The following is a 19,622-nucleotide window of genomic DNA, read 5'->3' as shown; positions in this document are numbered from 1 at the left end:
TATATGTATGTGTGTGTATGTATGTATGTATATATATATATATATATAAATATAGCTGCGAGCAGCGATGGAGGGCCAAAGCCGGCGGTACCGCCACCCCGGTGCCTTTAGGTAACTAAAGGCACTGGGGTTGCGGTGCCACCGGCTTGGGCCCGTAATCGCTGCTCGCAGCTATATTTATTATTATTATTCTTCTTCTCCGCATTGAATTGCATTTTTGAGGGCCTAAACATGCGCGAAAACTCACGAAACTTTGCACACGCGTCAGAACTGGCGAAAATTTACATCTGATATAGGTTTCAGAATTGGACGGGGCAAAACGGCTCGATAGCGCCACCTATAAAAGTTCAACGGAGTGCGCCTCCCGCAACGTTCCACGTACGTGCACGAAATTCGGTACATACATGTAATGACCTAATACCTACAAAAAAGTCTCTTGGAGCATAGCCCTAAACCCAACAGGAAGTCAGCCATTTTGAACTTCCTCCCAGATTTTTGTGCATTTTTGACATTTTCAGGCCTCATACTTTAACGAACTCCTCCTACAGTTTTAATCTGATCATCTTCAAATTTGGTGAGTGTAATCTTAAGGCCTTTGACATTTTTTTTTGTGCATTTTTGACATTTTCAGGCCTCATACTTTAACGAACTCCTCCTACAGTTTTAATCTGATCATCTTCAAATTTGGTGAGTGTAATCTTAAGGCCTTTGCGACGTTAAATTGCGAAGATCTTGAGTTTTCGTCGAAGGGCGGGTCCTCGGCGGCCTGACAAATTTTGATGTTTCGCCATGAAACAGGAAGTTGCTGTAACTCAGGCATGGAATGTCCAATCTGCCCCAAACTTCATACGTTTGATAAGAGTTCTGTCCTGAACACATGACCATGCTCATATTCAGTTATAGTCATAGCGCCACCTGCTGGCAACAGAAAGTGACATGTTTAACACTGTTATGGACTCCTAATAACATATAAAAAAGTGCCAGCAAGTGCTAAACATGCTAACAACATACTAGAAGCATGCTAAAACATGCTAGCAAACTCTTAGCTAAGTGCTAAAGCATGCTATTATTGCAATTAAATAGGAATTTGCTGTAACTCAGGCATGGAATGTCCAATCTGCCCCAAACTTCACACTTTTGATAAGCGTTCTGTCCTGAACATATCTACATGAGAATATTCAGTTATAGTAATAGCGCCACCTACTGGTAACAGGAAGTGTCATGTTTAACACGTTGATGCCATTCTAGCAACATGTTAAAAATGCCATTGACTTCTAAACATGCTAGAAACATGTTAAAACATACTAGCAATACTTAGCTAAGTGCTAAAGCATGCTAATTCAATGAAACAGGATGTTGTTGTTACTCAAGAAGGCAATGTCCAATCTGCGCCAAACTTCACACTTTTAATAAACGTTCTGTCCTGAACACATGACCATGCTCATATTCAGTTATAGTCATAGCGCCACCTGCTGGCAACAGGAAGTGACATGTTTAACACTGTTATGGACTCCTAATAACATATAAAAAAGTGCCAGCAAGTGCTAAACATGCTAACAACATACTAGAAGCATGCTAAAACATGCTAGCAAACTCTTAGCTAAGTGCTAAAGCATGCTATTATTGCAATTAAATAGGAATTTGCTGTAACTCAGGCATGGAATGTCCAATCTGCCCCAAACTTCACACTTTTGATAAGCGTTCTGTCCTGAACATATCTACATGAGAATATTCAGTTATAGTAATAGCGCCACCTACTGGTAACAGGAAGTGTCATGTTTAACACGTTGATGCCATTCTAGCAACATGTTAAAAATGCCATTGACTTCTAAACATGCTAGAAACATGTTAAAACATACTAGCAATACTTAGCTAAGTGCTAAAGCATGCTAATTCAATGAAACAGGATGTTGTTGTTACTCAAGAAGGCAATGTCCAATCTGCGCCAAACTTCACACTTTTAATAAACGTTCTGTCCTGAACACATGACCATGCTCATATTCAGTTATAGTCATAGCGCCACCTGCTGGCAACAGGAAGTGACATGTTTAACACTGTTATGGACTCCTAATAACATATAAAAAAGTGCCAGCAAGTGCTAAACATGCTAACAACATACTAGAAGCATGCTAAAACATGCTAGCAAACTCTTAGCTAAGTGCTAAAGCATGCTATTATTGCAATTAAATAGGAATTTGCTGTAACTCAGGCATGGAATGTCCAATCTGCCCCAAACTTCACACTTTTGATAAGCGTTCTGTCCTGAACATATCTACATGAGAATATTCAGTTATAGTAATAGCGCCACCTGCTGGCAACAGGAAGTGACGTTTAACACTGTTCTTGACTCCTAATAACATATAAAAAAATGCCAGTAGGTGCTAAACATCCTACCAACATACTATAGACATGCTAAAACATACTAGCAAACACTTAGCTAAGTGCTAAAGAATGATATTACTGCAATTAAATATGAATTTGCTGTAACTCAGGCATGGAATGTCCAATCTGCCCCAAACTTCACACTTTTGATAAGCGTTCTGTCCTGAACACATGACCATGCTTATATTCAGTTACAGTCATAGCGCCACCTGCTGGCAACAGGAAGTGACATGTTTAACACTGTTATGGACTCCTAATAACATATAAAAGAGTGCCAGCAAGTGTTAAACATGCTAACAACATACTAGAAACATGCTAAAACATGCTAGCAAACTCTTAGCCAAGTGCTAAAGCATGCTATTATTGCAATTAAATAGGAATTTGCTGTAACTCAGGCATGGAATGTCCAATCTGCCCCAAACTTCACACTTTTGATAAGAGTCATGGCCTGAACACATCTACATGAGAATGTTCAATTATAGTAATAGCGCCACCAACTGGCAACAGGAAGTGACATGTTTAACACGTTGATGCCGTTCTAGCAACATGTTAAAAATGCCATTGAGTTCTAAACATGCTAGAAACATGTTAAAACATGCTAACAATGCTTAGCTAAGTGCTAAAGCATGCTAATTCAATGAAACATGACTTTGTTGTTACTCAAGAAGGCAATGTCCAATTTGCACCAAACTTCACACGTTTGATAAGAGTTCTGTCCTGAACACACATCCAAGCTCATATTCAGTTATAGTCATAACGCCACCTACTGGCAACAGAAACTGACATGGTTAACACAGTAATGCAGTACTAACCACATAATTATTGTGTACTAAGCATGCTAGAAACACACTAAACATGCTAGCAACACTTAGCTGAGTCATGAAGCATGCTATTATCACCATTATACAAAACATTTTGTAACTGACTTTGACATACTCTTACTATATATACCTCCTTAAATGTACATTTCCCAACCATGCTCTGTCTTCCTAAAGCCACCGAGTGTTGATGGCACGGGTGCGAGGGCCCTTTCATCGCTGCTTGCAGCTTTAATTATTATTATTATTCTCCGCATTGAATTGCATTTTTGAGGGCCTAAACATGCGCGAAAACTCACGAAACTTTGCACACGCGTCAGAACTGGCGAAAATTTACATCTGATATAGGTTTCAGAATTGGACGGGGCAAAACGGCTCGATAGCGCCACCTATAAAAGTTCAACGGAGTGCGCCTCCCGCAACGTTCCACGTACGTGCACGAAATTCGGTACATACATGTAATGACCTAATACCTACAAAAAAGTCTCTTGGAGCATAGCCCTAAACCCAACAGGAAGTCAGCCATTTTGAACTTCCTCCCAGATTTTTGTGCAGTTTTTGACATTTTCAGGCCTCATACTTTAACGAACTCCTCCTACAGTTTTAATCTGATCATCTTCAAATTTGGTGAGTGTAATCTTAAGGCCTTTGCGACGTTAAATTGCGAAGATCTTGAGTTTTCGTCGAAGGGCGGGTCCTCGGCGGCCTGACAAATTTTGATGTTTCGCCATGAAACAGGAAGTTGCTGTAACTCAGGCATGGAATGTCCAATCTGCCCCAAACTTCATACGTTTGATAAGAGTTCTGTCCTGAACACATGACCATGCTCATATTCAGTTATAGTCATAGCGCCACCTGCTGGCAACAGGAAGTGACATGTTTAACACTGTTATGGACTCCTAATAACATAAAAAAAGTGCCAGCAAGTGCTAAACATGCTAACAACATACTAGAAGCATGCTAAAACATGCTAGCAAACTCTTAGCTAAGTGCTAAAGCATGCTATTATTGCAATTAAATAGGAATTTGCTGTAACTCAGGCATGGAATGTCCAATCTGCCCCAAACTTCACACTTTTGATAAGCGTTCTGTCCTGAACATATCTACATGAGAATATTCAGTTATAGTAATAGCGCCACCTACTGGTAACAGGAAGTGTCATGTTTAACACGTTGATGCCATTCTAGCAACATGTTAAAAATGCCATTGACTTCTAAACATGCTAGAAACATGTTAAAACATACTAGCAATACTTAGCTAAGTGCTAAAGCATGCTAATTCAATGAAAGAGGATGTTGTTGTTACTCAAGAAGGCAATGTCCAATCTGCGCCAAACTTCACACTTTTAATAAACGTTCTGTCCTGAACACATGACCATGCTCATATTCAGTTATAGTCATAGCGCCACCTGCTGGCAACAGGAAGTGACATGTTTAACACTGTTATGGACTCCTAATAACATATAAAAAAGTGCCAGCAAGTGCTAAACATGCTAACAACATACTAGAAGCATGCTAAAACATGCTAGCAAACTCTTAGCTAAGTGCTAAAGCATGCTATTATTGCAATTAAATAGGAATTTGCTGTAACTCAGGCATGGAATGTCCAATCTGCCCCAAACTTCACACTTTTGATAAGCGTTCTGTCCTGAACATATCTACATGAGAATATTCAGTTATAGTAATAGCGCCACCTACTGGTAACAGGAAGTGTCATGTTTAACACGTTGATGCCATTCTAGCAACATGTTAAAAATGCCATTGACTTCTAAACATGCTAGAAACATGTTAAAACATACTAGCAATACTTAGCTAAGTGCTAAAGCATGCTAATTCAATGAAACAGGACTTTGTTGTTACTCAAGAAGGCAATGTACAATCTACCCCAAACGTCACACGTTTGATAAGAGTTATCTCTTGAACACATGTCCATGCTCATATTTAGTTATAGTCATAGCGCCACCTGCTGGCAACAGGAAGTGACGTTTAACACTGTTCTTGACTCCTAATAACATATAAAAAAATGCCAGTAGGTGCTAAACATCCTACCAACATACTATAGACATGCTAAAACATACTAGCAAACACTTAGCTAAGTGCTAAAGAATGATATTACTGCAATTAAATATGAATTTGCTGTAACTCAGGCATGGAATGTCCAATCTGCCCCAAACTTCACACTTTTGATAAGCGTTCTGTCCTGAACACATGACCATGCTTATATTCAGTTACAGTCATAGCGCCACCTGCTGGCAACAGGAAGTGACATGTTTAACACTGTTATGGACTCCTAATAACATATAAAAAAGTGCCAGCAAGTGTTAAACATGCTAACAACATACTAGAAACATGCTAAAACATGCTAGCAAACTCTTAGCCAAGTGCTAAAGCATGCTATTATTGCAATTAAATAGGAATTTGCTGTAACTCAGGCATGGAATGTCCAATCTGCCCCAAACTTCACACTTTTGATAAGAGTCATGGCCTGAACACATCTACATGAGAATGTTCAATTATAGTAATAGCGCCACCAACTGGCAACAGGAAGTGACATGTTTAACACGTTGATGCCGTTCTAGCAACATGTTAAAAATGCCATTGAGTTCTAAACATGCTAGAAACATGTTAAAACATGCTAACAATGCTTAGCTAAGTGCTAAAGCATGCTAATTCAATTAAACATGACTTTGTTGTTACTCAAGAAGGCAATGTCCAATTTGCACCAAACTTCACACGTTTGATAAGAGTTCTGTCCTGAACACACATCCAAGCTCATATTCAGTTATAGTCATAACGCCACCTACTGGCAACAGAAACTGACATGGTTAACACAGTAATGCAGTACTAACCACATAATTATTGTGTACTAAGCATGCTAGAAACACACTAAACATGCTAGCAACACTTAGCTGAGTCATGAAGCATGCTATTATCACCATTATACAAAACATTTTGTAACTGACTTTGACATACTCTTACTATATATACCTCCTTAAATGTACATTTCCCAACCATGCTCTGTCTTCCTAAAGCCACCGAGTGTTGATGGCACGGGTGCGAGGGCCCTTTCATCGCTGCTTGCAGCTTTAATCAAATCTGTATCTCTTAAATATTTTAGAAGATTATCGTACACCCTTAACTGTTTCTGTGCATTCTGAAATATATTCTGAACTGTAATGACATTGATTTCGAAATCTCTTAATTTTTCAACATGCTGATTTTTTTCTCTTTTATATGCCTCACAGTGTAAAATAACATGTTCAACTGTTTCTGATTTTCCACAATAAATGCAGCAGTCTGTCTCACACGTTCCTATAATATGCAGTGAATAATGAAGGTTAGTGTGTCCTACATGGAGCCTGGTCATAATAGTGGGCCTATCTTCTCTTCTGTTTCCATATACCCTTCTATCAATCCCCACTTTAGGTTGAATGCTGAATAGGTGTCTCCCTTTTGACTCTTTATTCCAGGGTTCCTCAAACTCGGTCCTGGAGGGCCACTGTCCTGCACAGTTTAGCTCCAACCCTGATCAAACACACCTACAGTAGCTGTGAGTTTCTAGTGTTCCTGAAGACATTGATTAGCTTGCTCAGGTGTGTTTGATCAGTGTTGGAGCTAAACTCTGACAGCGGCCCTCCAGGACCGAGTTTGAGGAACCCTGGCCAAGGGGGTATTATGGGTATTATAGGTATTACTACAGTTGAGCTTATTTTTATGTCATCAATTCCTGAGTCATTCCACGAAACCGGTATGATTTGAGTCCCTCTGACCTTTTTAAGTGTATTTTACCTATTGGGTCACCAAAATCTATTCTTAAAAGCTTTTTGTATCAATTGAAATGTCTCCTTTAATAAAGTTTAAAAATAATGACATACATATTATCTTTATATTAGAAATTATCTTGTTTTTTCAGTTGACACCACCTATTTTGTCATGTCCCTCACGGCCTTCTATGAAAGTGTACTTGGAATAGGAATAATACAATTAGAAAAAAGTCCATACACTTTGTCATTCCCATGAATAGGCTACCTGTCTGTGCTTTTTTGCTGGTAATGGTTTTTTTTTCTAAGTAAATTCATGATTATTCATTAAAATCACATTATTTCGTTCCGTCCCTCAGTAATCCCTCAACCCCGTTACACAAACCATTCTCCCCCATGAAACTAATGAACAGATCTTTATGTGACATCAATAACAGGAATTAACATCATAGAAGTCTTCTGAACAACATTGTGTGTAGACACAGGCAAGTTACCACCTTCTTTTATAACTAGAACTTATTTAGAATTGTGATATTGTGGTTGTCAAGCTCAACGACTCAACCCTGTTACATCAAATAAAGATAGAATTCTATTACTTGTGAAAATGATCTTTGTTATTTCAACAATATACATGATTTCTTAATACCATGAATGCCATGTGCTCTCCTGTTATTCACTACATGTAGAGCAGTGGCCATTTTCAAGCAAAAAATCACAACCCCGTCACACTCAACCCCGTTACTTTTTTGCCACGAAGCGCGCGCACATGCAAAAAAACACACAAACACGTTCGCACACACACACAAACACATCAAAAAAGCACACAAGTAATATGTTTTATTTTGATGACCTATTTAGTCAGTTTATAATGTTCTAATGTATACTAAGTTAGTTGTTTTTCCTGCAGTCGGGTTAATAAAACTGAGTTGCAATTGCAATTTATATCTGTTGTTTTTCTTGGTCACATAATGAAATACAGTGCTCATAGAAAATCTTACAGTGAATTTGAGTAAAAAACAGCTATGTATATGTTAAGCTGTATTTGTCTCTTCAACCCCGTTACCATCTTCAACCCTGTTACCTTAGTCTCAACACCGTCACACCTACATTTTTAATAATAATTTTTTTAAGTTTATGAATAAGTAATTTAATTTTTGTTGAACTTAGTCAGAAATGTTCAGAGCAATCATAAGAATACTGATTTTAGTTCAAATTCTGAAGTTAAGCCACATCTTTGATCAAAAATGATGAGGTTGCTGTCACAAAAAGTGCCAATTTCAGGCTTTAGTATAGCATAACATAAGTGTAAAATTATATGTAAATTTTACATTTACAATTACTGAATTAGTGTGAGGGACATATGATTAATAGGAAAATGCTTATTTCATTACAAATATATTTTATAATCATATTCAGAGAGCTCCCATAGTGTCCATAACGGGGTTGAAGACTAATAGTGCCCGTATCTTAAAATAATTACCAATAATAATAGGGATTTGATGCCTGAGGAGGGAAAATATGTTTTTCTGGAAGTTAAATATGTAATTAATGTTTTGGGGTGTTTAGAAAAGTAATACATGTAAGTAAAAAATCCAAAAATGTCCAAATCGTACCGGTTTCGTGGAATGACTCTCCTGACTTCTTGGAATCTGTCTCAGCATTCCATCCAAAACTACTTTAATTTACATATTCATGTTCCCAACATTTTTTTAATACTTCTTTGACTGGATGGGTTATATTTTTTTACAGTCTATGGTTTCAACATGCCCCCTTATAGAACACCAGTATGCCATCTTTAACTCAAGTCTCCGAAGGTCTAAAGGCAACTCCGCCATTTCCACCTGCATCGCTGAGACTGGCGATGTTCTAAAAGCTCCACTTCCTATTCTTAGTGCTTGAGACTGACTACCACTCATTTTCTTTAACAGAGATACTAATGCCGAACTATATACTGTGCTGCCGTAATCTATCATTGGTTTTATCATTGCACAGTACTCTTTTCAATGCCTGTCTGTTTGCACCTCAATCCACCCCTGCCAAACATCTTACAATATTGATTCCCTTTTTAAACCTATCTGTTGCTTTCTTTATGTGATGCAAAAGTTAGTTTTGAATGCATCCATACTCGAAGGAACCTAATTTCTGAAACCTGTTCATTTGACCGTAAAGCTGTAGGCCTATTTTGATATTTGGAGATTTCTTCTTTTTTGAGAAGCATGTCACTTTACCTTTTTCTACTCACAGTCTAACCATTTTTCCACTTCATTAACTGCTTTCTGCATAATACTTTCCACATACACTACATTTCTTCCCCTTTTCCATAAGCCACCATTATCCGCATTTAAAGATTTACCTATTCCTTGTCCAATCATTGTAAATTATGTAATTTGTCATTACATTAAATAATACTGGGCTACACACATTTCCTTGTGGGGTCCCGTTATCTATTGAATAAGTCCTAGAGTAACTTGTTCCAACCCTTACTTGTATAGTTCTATTAATCAAAAAGTCCATTATCCAATTATACATTTTTCCCTTTAATTCCCATCTTATTTCATTTTATTAAAAGTCCCTTTCCAAAGCATCACAGGCCATTTCCACATCAAAGATAACACCTCTTTATTCACTATTGCCTTTCTAATTTCAGATTCTAAACATATTATTGAATCCATTGTATTACGGCCTTTTCTAAAGCCACTCTGATAAGAGCATAGTAGGTTTTTCCTTTCTATTACATGGTTTAATCTGGTTATTATCATTCTTTCAATCACTGCATAAATTAGATGTTAAAGCTATTGGTCTATAATTTGATGCTATAGAGTGGTCCTTTCCAGGCTTTGCAAATGGAATTATCACACCTTGTTTCCAAGTAGTAGGGAGTTTTTCCAACTCCCAAATCTTATTAAAAAAACTCTAAAAATAAAGTTCAGACATACATCTTGAAGATGTTTTATCATTTCATAACATATTCTTCGTCTTTTTCTGGAGATGAATGTTTCACCCCTTGTAACACCTGCTTCAGTTCATACACTGTAAAATGATAAATCTGTGTCCAATGCATCCAGATGGCACTTTTCGATCCAATACATAAGGATTGCACATGGGATTGCATGATGTTTTCACAAACACAGTGACGTTTTGTGTTGTCAAATATGCAGCATCGCCCTCTTGTGGTTGGGGTGTATAAATACTTTTTTTTTAACTCTTATTAAATCTCTTGAAACAAACAAACAAACAGACATAATCACTGATAAACATAATAAATCCAAGCAGCAAACATAGAAATAGATATGCTCAATGCTGCATTCTGATCAGAAATATAATAGTATTCTGAAATACTAATAGAATTAACAACAAACATTTCTTTTTGAAAAGGTTAACTTGTCATTACTGTGATTGTAAAGTGGCACATGATCCTTCAGAAATCACAATATGCTGATTTTGTGCTCAAACATTTCCTATCAAAGTTTAAACCGTTTGAGAAAGAACTGTTCTTTTAAGCTACTATTAGTAGTTCTTTTCGTGTTAAGTAATTCCTTTTTTCAGCTGCTTTAAGGAAATAAAGAAACATAACATGCATTTGTTTATTTAATAAGGCACAATGAGTCATTTGAGGAAAAAGGCACACAAAAACAAAACAATTACATAAATAACAAAATTAAAGAAAGAAAAGCTGATGACATTCGCAAGTTCATAAAGAAGAATAAATCACAGCAGGTCTTGCAGGTCTTGCCTCATTTTTCAGGAGTTAAAGTAGAATTACAGCTCTAACAACGCTTGAATCATATCTGTGATAGACAACATTAAGAATGAGATCAGATCAACAGAATGCTGCTTATTTCAGCGCTCGACCCTCACCTGGATAGTTCATGCTCCTCTTCAGCATTCTGAAGGAATCTCCTGTGAGTGTGTGGATTTCATCCCTCAGTCTCTGCCGGCCGTCCAGCGTGAGATGCCACAGACACGACTTCCTCTTGCCATCTCCAGACACCTGCTGCGGGGTCTTTTTAAAACTGTTGCTGAAACACAGATTATGTCGGATTGTGTTTTTCCACCCGTCCGGAGCCGTGATGAAAAAGGGAAAGTGCTCTCTAGAAAGACAGTAAAAGAAAACGGGATGAGAATCACTGGAAAAAGTAAATAAACCAAATGAAGGGGTGAACAAATGATATATATATATATATATATTATACACATACATATCTATACACATATATACATATACACACTAGTATCTGTCAAAAGTTTGGAAACATTACAATTTCTTTTGTTTTTGAAAGAATTCTTGAAATACTATAAATTATAACAACTGTTTTCTATTTGAATACATTTTAAAATGTAATTTACTTCGTTGTCATATGATCCTTCGGAAATCATATGCTGATTTGCTGCTTAAGAAACATTTCTTATTACGTCGACAAAATGTTTTTGTGGAAATGGTGATACTTTTTCCAGGATTCTTTGACGAATAGAAAGTTCAATGAACAGCTTTTATTAAATCTATTAAAGCTTTTATTAAATAGATGCAATTTAAATGCATCCTTAATGTATTAAAATAGAAAACAACTTTTAAATTGTATTAATTTCACAATATTACTGTTTTACTATATTTTTGATCTAAGTCCCCATGAAATCAAAATTGACCCTATTTACTTTGTAAGCGCATATTACTAGTCTTGTGGTGAACAATTAATCCGTGCAAGTAAATATACATCTTTTTTTTTTTTTTTTTTTTTAACCATGGTAATCTTTAATCAAAATCTGAAAAGTTACTTCCAGATCTGGAATGGCGTCTTTTTCTGATGATGTAGGTTTGACGGCTTGGTTTGAAAACGCTTAACCACTCCCCTCAAACCGTTAGTCTGTTATAAGCAGAGCTGGAGAGGAGGAGCGCTAGATTAAAACCTTGCCCTCTGTTCAATATTCCGTTTCACTTGGAAATACGTCATAACACTGGAGAAAAGTTGTTTGCAACTTCCGGTTCACTGGGACTTTAAATAAATGCAGCCTTGGTGAGCATAAGACAAACACAATTGTAATATTTTCAAACTTTTGACAGGTTTTTAATATGTTAGGGATGCACCAATATGAAAATTTTGGCTGATACTGATAACCAATAATTATTAAATATATACCGTATTCGAAAGCCGATAACTATGGAAGCTTGTTTCCGCCACAAAAAAAAAAAAAAAAAAAAAGATAATTGCGACTTTTTATCTCACAATTGCGAGTTTACATCTCGCAATTCTGACTTTATTTCTCAGAATTACGAGATATAAAGTCAGAATTGCGTGAAATAAAGTCACAATTGCGTGTTATAAAGTCAGAATTCTGACTTTTTTTCTCACAATTCCAACTTTATTTCACGCAATTCTGACTTTATATCTCAGAATTCTGACTTTATATCACGCAATTGGGAGATATAAAGTCAGAATTGCATGATATAAAGTCGCAATTGCGTGTTATAAAGTCAGAATTGTGAGATATAAACTATTCTAAGGTAAAAAAAAAAAAAGTCTGTCTTTTTTTTTTTTCCTTAGAATTGGACTTTATATCTCACAGTTCTGAGAAAAGATGTCAGAATTGCGAGATATAAACTCGCAATTATGTGTTATAAAGTCAGAATTGCGTGATATAAAGTCACAATTGCGAGAAAAAAAGTCAGAATTCTGACTTTATAAGACACAATTGTGACTTTATATCTCGCAATTCTGACTTTATATCTCAGAATTCTGACTTTATTTCACGCAATTCTGACTTTATATCTCGCAATTCTGAGAAATAAAGTCAGAATTGCGAGATATAAACTCGCAATTGTGAGATAAAAAGTCGCAATTATATTTTAAAATGTTTTATTCAGTGGCGGAAACAAGCTTCCATAGATAACCGATATATCGGCCGATAAATTTAAATCAAAAATTTTATTTAATGTTTTGAGAGCCTGATTACGAAAACAAAAGTCACACCATTAAAAGCCATGACCCAAGCACACAATTACAATATTCCCATTACATTTTTTTCGTAGACAGACTTGCACTGCACAATCACTTTTCCAAGCGCATCAAAACCATAATGGCAAACAGCGCGTCTCGGCTGAAGGAAATAATCCATTACCTATCGACTTTAAGATGTCAGCCTAATTTTCCTATCGGGGCGATAAAGATCATTTTAAAAATGAAAAAATATCAGCCGATACTGATTTGGTGGCCGATATATCCAACCCCGATATAGATGTATCATCTACATTTGGAGTTGGTTCAAATCCTTAACCCTATCCTTGTATAAAAGCGCATTGGGACCTGGTGAAGTTATAGATCTGCTGTACGTTGAGGCTGCCGTGTCGGCTGCTGCTGAGAGCCATGGCGATGAGGATGCAGTAGTTCACAGGAGGCCGAGGCCATCCGCCACTCTTCAGGTTCAGGCTGTCCTGCAGTGCTCTCTGAAGCCTTCTGTTCTGAGTCAGACCCAGTTTGCGAGGGGACGCTTTAGGAGTCCTCCCCTTCCGAGCACCCTTCACCTTACGACAAACAGGCACGTCTACAGAGGAAGCGTCATCTTCATCGGTCAACTGGGACAAGGTGGAAACGGTCAGGTTTGCATGACAGTATATTAACGTAGCAAACAAAGCATGTAATGCTGTTTTACTCATACCTGATACTCGCTGGAGAGGGAGGTGTCGTGTATCGACTCATTCAGGCAGGTCTCATCAGGCAGGATCACTCGACGCACACTTTTCTCCTGAGGTGTGGTGGTTCTTGGCGTCGTTGACAGCGCTGTTAGTTTTGGGGGTGTTGGGGCTTTTGGGTAATTACTAGGGTATTTTATGGGGCAGGCTAAACTGGGATTCACCATCAACCACAGATTAGGTTGTATTTCGGGCTCTTTAAAAGACGGAAACAATTATGTTTGAAGGGCACAGTGACAAGACTTTTGAAGAAAGTTGAAAAGTTAAAAAAAAAAAAAAAAAAAACTTAAAAGGAATGTACACAAGATTCTTTCATAATTTGGAACCAATCCAAAGAGCCTCAATTAAGTATTTTCAGAGAATCAAACACTATTCTACAGGATAATCTGGAATTCGTACCCCTGTAATTTAAAGCAATCCGCACTGACTTAAAATATGTCAGTGCCATTGTTTTGTCTCAAGATGCACACCAATGTGTTTTCTAAGGTACATTTATAAAAGCTACTTAAATGCCACTGGTTTAACTTAAACCCTGTATGTGAAACCTGGCCAGTTGCATAAACTTAGCCATTATGTCAAGACAGTGTCTTAAGATCTAGTATGACCCACTAGTAGTTAGTCAAGGGATGGTTAGTATACTTTTCAGTATCAAATTAGGCCCATGTACATTTTAATGTAACTGACTTTAAGACAGTTTTAAAGAAAAAAAATTGATGACTAACTTCCTTGTAAGACTAGTCCAAGTGGTTTATGCAACCGGCCCAGGCTTTAGAGTCTTAATGGTGCACTATTTATCAGTAATCTTACTTGTTTAAATGAAATAATATATTGCCATTGGGCGGGGGAAAAAAAACTGCCAACTGTCAAAGCAAGAAGGCTAATTTCCAGATAATGTTTGGATAAATTAAATATTATAAAAATAAACATGAAAATAAATTTAATAAAATAAACTTGAAATGACAGTTTAAATAGATACATAAACTTAAAATACATATGAAATAAATAAAATATATTTTAAAATAAATTAATAAACTTGAAATTAAATAAAAAAAAACACAAAATGAAATTAAATATTATAAAAATAAACTTGAAATGACATTTAATAAAATAAACTTGAAAATACATTTAAAAAAAATAGCCTACATAAACTTGAAATGTCATTCTAAATAAATAAAATAAACCTCTGTGAAAAAACTCACAGACTGGGAGATCTGTGTTTTGTTCCTATAAATGGTGTAGGCGATTATATTATAATGTGACGGATGAACACACACCTCTGGCGCTGAGCGGGAGCTGGAAACTCCTGTGAGCTGCTACTGGTGTTACTGGTAATGATCTTCTGGAGATTCTGGCGTAGTGCCACTGCGCCAGATACTGGTCAGTCCGCTTGTCATCTGCCAAACCACAACACTTCAGTGAGGCCTACTCAACAAACGGCCCTGTTTCGCAGACTCGAGTGAATTACTCACTGAAATTATATTACCGTGGTAAAACTGATCAGTCGTCGTCGTTAACTTTATTTCTTCGTTCATGTCCCAGTCATGTAATCCGCTGGTTAAATGAAGGTCGAGAATTCTGCTTTTGGATTGAAGCTGTAAATACATTTTGTCGATTATTTTACAACAGCCAGCAAAACGTGTGTAAATAAAGCCCAGTATCTTTTTTATTCAAATAAATGTGTCGTTGTGTCAATTAAGACTTCAACTGTGGCGATATCGTTCATTATAACAGGTGGGGATCATTAAGCTTATTAGGAATCAAGAGTGTTCAACAAGTTTTCATTGATCACTGAAGTTCGTCACTTCGTCTTTTATGCGCATACATTTGGACTACAAAAACGGTGTTAAACATTTCCGCGCTGGGTTTGTTTACCAGGAAGAGATTACAGTTCATCATGCAGTTTAACATGTTCACGTTTTGTGACAACATGCCCTGCTGTATTTATTGACACTGGCTTGAGTGGAATGCCATTATTTGAAATACTATAGGCCTATCTAAAATAAAAAAATAAAAATATTCCACAACATAAGTGATAAAGTGAGCTAGGCCTATATAAAACTAGAAACATGCCTATAAAACGTGGCAACTTGTGCTAACCTAATATTTCTGAAAAATACACCTCTCTTGAGAAGGTCCTAAAAAAAAACTACAGACATAAAACCATGTATTTAAGGAACAACATTTATTTGAAAAGCAATAAACCATTCAGTTTGAAATGATTGAAAAATATAGTACTTTTGTGTAATTTCCTTTTACATCCAACACGATAGGTATACTGTTACTAGACTGACATTTTCTAAAGGTATCGAAAATGCGTTTGGATTATTTTTGAAGTTAAATAGATTTCATGAGGTGTTACTGAAGTGAATCACATTGAGCTCAGCCTGAAAAGAACACACTAATAATGAGTCCGGCCACAAGGGCCACCATAGCCAAAGACAGAATGACGGTGATGACCACCATGGCTCCACTGCGCGCGGGGAGACCACTGTCTATGTCTTGAAAATCAATGACTGGAAAAAAGACAAGAAAAACAAACAGACCTGATTACATAGTCATCTCAATACAAGCTGGGGATTTATTCTTTAAATTTTTTGATATGATAAAAGATACTGTATATCATGATAAAATTGGTACATGTATAATTTATTACAAGCAGCTTATTTAAAATCACAGAAAATCTATTACCGGTGGTAGTTGCTTCAGTCAAGACTGTGCTGGTCTCATTATCAATTTTGTACGTCATGCTGAAAGATAAAGACATTTATAATGAGATTTGATTTGCTGTGTGATGGTCATACACAGACACACGTTGGGTTTTCGTGTTTTATGGGGAAATTCCAAGGCATAATGATTTGTATACTGTACAAACTGTATATTCTATCCCTTTACGCTAACCCTATACTCATAAACCTACCAATCACAGAAAACTTTCTGCATTTTTACATTTTCAAAAAACTTCACTTAGTATGATTTCTAAGCTGCTTTCCTCATGGGGACCAGAAAATTTCCCCACAAGGACAAGAATTTCAGATATTGCCATATTTGTGAGGACATATTGTCCCCAAAAGTGTACCTGAACCACACACACATACAGAGAGAGAGAGAGACCTTAGACACTATCTCTAATGGATTTCATTCAACTGTGAAAAAAATCATGTTTTCCCATTTTTTTTCTTTTGTCAAATCAAAAAGTCACCTTCATTTATATTGTTAATATAGATTGTTTTAAAGCGGCTTTACAGTGATAATAGAAAATTAAAGTAACAGAGATTGTTTTGGCTTTACAGCAGCTCTAGAATAAAGTTATTGTCCAGCTAAAGTTGACTGATTCACTTCCGTCGCAAATATCATTAGTTATTAACTTAGGGGCCGCTAACACAACACCATTTTAACTGAAAAGAGAAAACTTTTAATGTGTTCTGGCCGTTCATTTGGAACAGTCATTTGGAACAGCACGACAACAGTGTTTGGTGGTTTAAGAACGCAAACTTTGAAATAGGTTCCAAGGTGCAAGTTTTGAAAATTTTAGAAAAACTTTATCTCCGTATAAACTTCAAAAACTTGAATCTGTGCGTGCACATGCATATTATGTGTTTAGTCTATACTGTAGGTATGTGCGTTTGAATATATATGTGGGTAGGCGAGTAGTCTTTTTAAAAAAAGTGGCCTCAGCAAAGTACTTGTATGGCCTGCATAATACAGAATTAGTCGCTTCTGCGCATCCATGCGAACTGGAATCATTTTGACAACGTTTTATCTGTACAGAGGTAAAGGGAAGGAAGGAGGCATTTACAGGGGAGAGTCTAGTTGACACTTCAGGACTGCGTTGTCGTCGTGTCCAGACGAAGGTCCTTCATCAGATCTGGATGCGGCCTGGATTTGGCGGACTACGGTAAACCTCGGGATAAACAGAGAGACTAATATAAGTGTAGACGCCATTCTTCTCATGATGTAACGAGTACATCAGGATTTATGGGAAATGTTCCCGGTTCCGTCTGACCTAGTTTGCGCAGCCTAATATTGAATTATAGAAGTCTATAATGTGTTATGTGTAGGTCAAAGAGATGTGTTTTTAGTCTAGATTTGAACTGACAGAATGTGTCTGCTTCCCGGACAATGTTAGGAAGACTGTTACAGAGTTTTGGTGCTAAATAGGAAAAGGATTTACCGCCAGCAGTCGATTTTGAGATTCTAGGTATTATTAACTGGTCAGAATTTTGAGATCGCAATAGACGTGAAGGACTATAATGTGTTAAGAACTCGCTCAAGTACTGCGGTGCCATTTAGTGCTTTGTAAGTAATCAGCAATATTTTAAAATGTATATGAAGTTTAATAGGGAGCAAATGCAGTGTTGACAGAACCGGGCTTATATGGTCATACTTCCTGCTTCTAGTAAGAACTCAAGCTGCTGCGTTTCAGACCAGCCGTAGTTTGTTTATTATGCGTGCAGGGCAACCACCCATAATAGCATTACAATAATCTAGCCATGAACTAACTGTTCCGCATTTGTCATTGAGAGCATATGTTGTAATTTAGATATATTTTTAAAATGGAAGAATGCAGTTTTACAGATGCTAGAAACGTGGCTTTCAAATGAAAGATTGCTATTAAAGAGCACACCCAGGTTTCTAACCGACAACGAAGACTTGACAGAGCAGCCATTTGTTAGACAGTATTCTAGGTTATTACCTAGGTCTTTGTTCCAATCATTAGAATCTCTGTTTTTTCAGATAACATAATATTTTGAGTTTCTGTTGATTAAACAAATCTTTTTGTATTAACTCGAATTTTAGTATTAATGAAGCAACCAGGTTTCTTTAAGTTAAACCATCAAATAATTTTTATAGTTTGTGGGGTTTTATAACATTTTACTATTCACTGTAAAAATGATTTGTTGAAGCACACAAGCCTGCTGACATTATTAGATTTAAAGCAAAAGCTTATATATATATCAGCCAAGCCTGTACACACACATACACACACACACACACACACACACACACACACACACACACACACACACACACACACACACACACACACACACACACACACACACACACACACACACACACACACACACACACACACATACTTGTATTTTGTTCCACTTTTTAGGCCTGTCAGAAGGTACCCTGGCTGACTGACAGGACAAGATGGAACCTTGAAAGTCGCTGTTTCTGCAAGACACACAAGTCATAATGCTTACTCTTCAGGCAATGACATGTAAACCAAATTCTGGATGAAAGCGATGCATACTGTTTTCAGTGCTGGGCAGTTCTATGTACAGCAGTTCAGCGGACTTGTTTCCATAAGTAGAGCAGTCAGGCAGTTTCAGCAGAAAAGAATTTGGGAATATGCCTGCCAGCACCCCGTCGGTTTCAGGATTCAGCACTTTAATAGGGATTTCTAAATAGCAAATAATAATCAAAGCCTTTGAATAAACACTTACTAAATGTATTTAAACACTTACTGGCAACAAATATTAAGCAACAGTAGTTTGTAGTGGTAATGTGAAGCTATAAAAAGTTATTATTTTTACCTGCAAAGTTTAGGGGACACAACGCCCCCAGGATGAAGAGCACAGTCAGCATATTGTCCTGTAGAGTTCAGGTGTGTTCAGGACTCACAATGCTCTGGATAAAACTGTGGGATGGGAAATAAAAGGATAACAGTATGGCTGATAACCAGACAAGCAGGACTGAACAGTATGATTGAGCCAATCGGTAACCACAGAGAACAGGTCTGTCCAGGTGTGTATAAAATAACAGCCCTTCCCTTCGATACACCTTAGGGAGGCCTTCAATCTGGAAGGCATGTTCTAACTGACACCATAAATCCTTTATTATATTGACTAGTTGAGGGACAATGACTAATATTCATTATGTCATGTTTTTCCAAACCCCTATGACTTGTTATGTGGAACACAAAATGATGAATCTTCAAGCTTCGAAAGTACCATAAAAGTGGTCC

At 36.9% G+C, this 19,622-nt stretch overlaps 2 protein-coding genes across 2 annotated transcripts; both read right to left on the bottom strand.

The window, feature by feature from the left end:
* Nucleotides 1-9,864: 9,864 nt before the first annotated feature.
* foxr1 (forkhead box R1) lies at nt 9,865-15,378 on the bottom strand. The gene is made up of 6 exons (XM_081365796.1): nt 15,129-15,378; nt 14,920-15,039; nt 13,612-13,841; nt 13,260-13,528; nt 10,819-11,051; nt 9,865-10,748 (listed from the first exon to the last, which is right to left on the bottom strand). Exons 1-6 carry the CDS (start codon nt 15,247-15,249, stop codon nt 10,720-10,722), a joined length of 1,002 nt encoding a protein of 333 aa, XP_081221922.1. The 5' UTR covers nt 15,250-15,378; the 3' UTR covers nt 9,865-10,719.
* A 504-nt stretch (nt 15,379-15,882) lies between these two features.
* On the bottom strand, nt 15,883-19,286 carry upk2 (uroplakin 2). The gene is made up of 5 exons (XM_081367340.1): nt 19,192-19,286; nt 18,909-19,058; nt 18,745-18,829; nt 16,334-16,392; nt 15,883-16,158 (listed from the first exon to the last, which is right to left on the bottom strand). Exons 1-5 carry the CDS (start codon nt 19,241-19,243, stop codon nt 16,025-16,027), a joined length of 480 nt encoding a protein of 159 aa, XP_081223466.1. The 5' UTR covers nt 19,244-19,286; the 3' UTR covers nt 15,883-16,024.
* Between the last annotated feature and the right edge of the window lie 336 nt (nt 19,287-19,622).

Source organism: Scardinius erythrophthalmus (assembly GCF_964197995.2).
Source record: "Scardinius erythrophthalmus genome assembly, chromosome: 5".
In the NCBI taxonomy this organism is placed as follows: domain Eukaryota; kingdom Metazoa; phylum Chordata; class Actinopteri; order Cypriniformes; family Leuciscidae; genus Scardinius; species Scardinius erythrophthalmus.
This window is presented reverse-complemented; position numbering and strand designations above follow the sequence as displayed.

Coding starts and splice junctions, on each gene's coding strand:
- foxr1 (XM_081365796.1), bottom strand. CDS start 15,249: ATGTATTTACAGCTTCAATCCAAAAGCAGAATTCTCGACCTTCATTTA. Junction 11,052..13,259: donor CAGATCTATAACTTCACCAG/GTCCCAATGCGC, acceptor CTGTCTTTCTAG/AGAGCACTTTCCCTTTTTCA. Junction 10,749..10,818: donor GAGGAGCATGAACTATCCAG/GTGAGGGTCGAG, acceptor TGTCTATCACAG/ATATGATTCAAGCGTTGTTA.
- upk2 (XM_081367340.1), bottom strand. CDS start 19,243: ATGCTGACTGTGCTCTTCATCCTGGGGGCGTTGTGTCCCCTAAACTTT. Junction 18,830..18,908: donor ACTGCCCAGCACTGAAAACA/GTATGCATCGCT, acceptor TGTGTCTTGCAG/AAACAGCGACTTTCAAGGTT. Junction 16,159..16,333: donor GACTGAAGCAACTACCACCG/GTAATAGATTTT, acceptor TCTTTTTTCCAG/TCATTGATTTTCAAGACATA.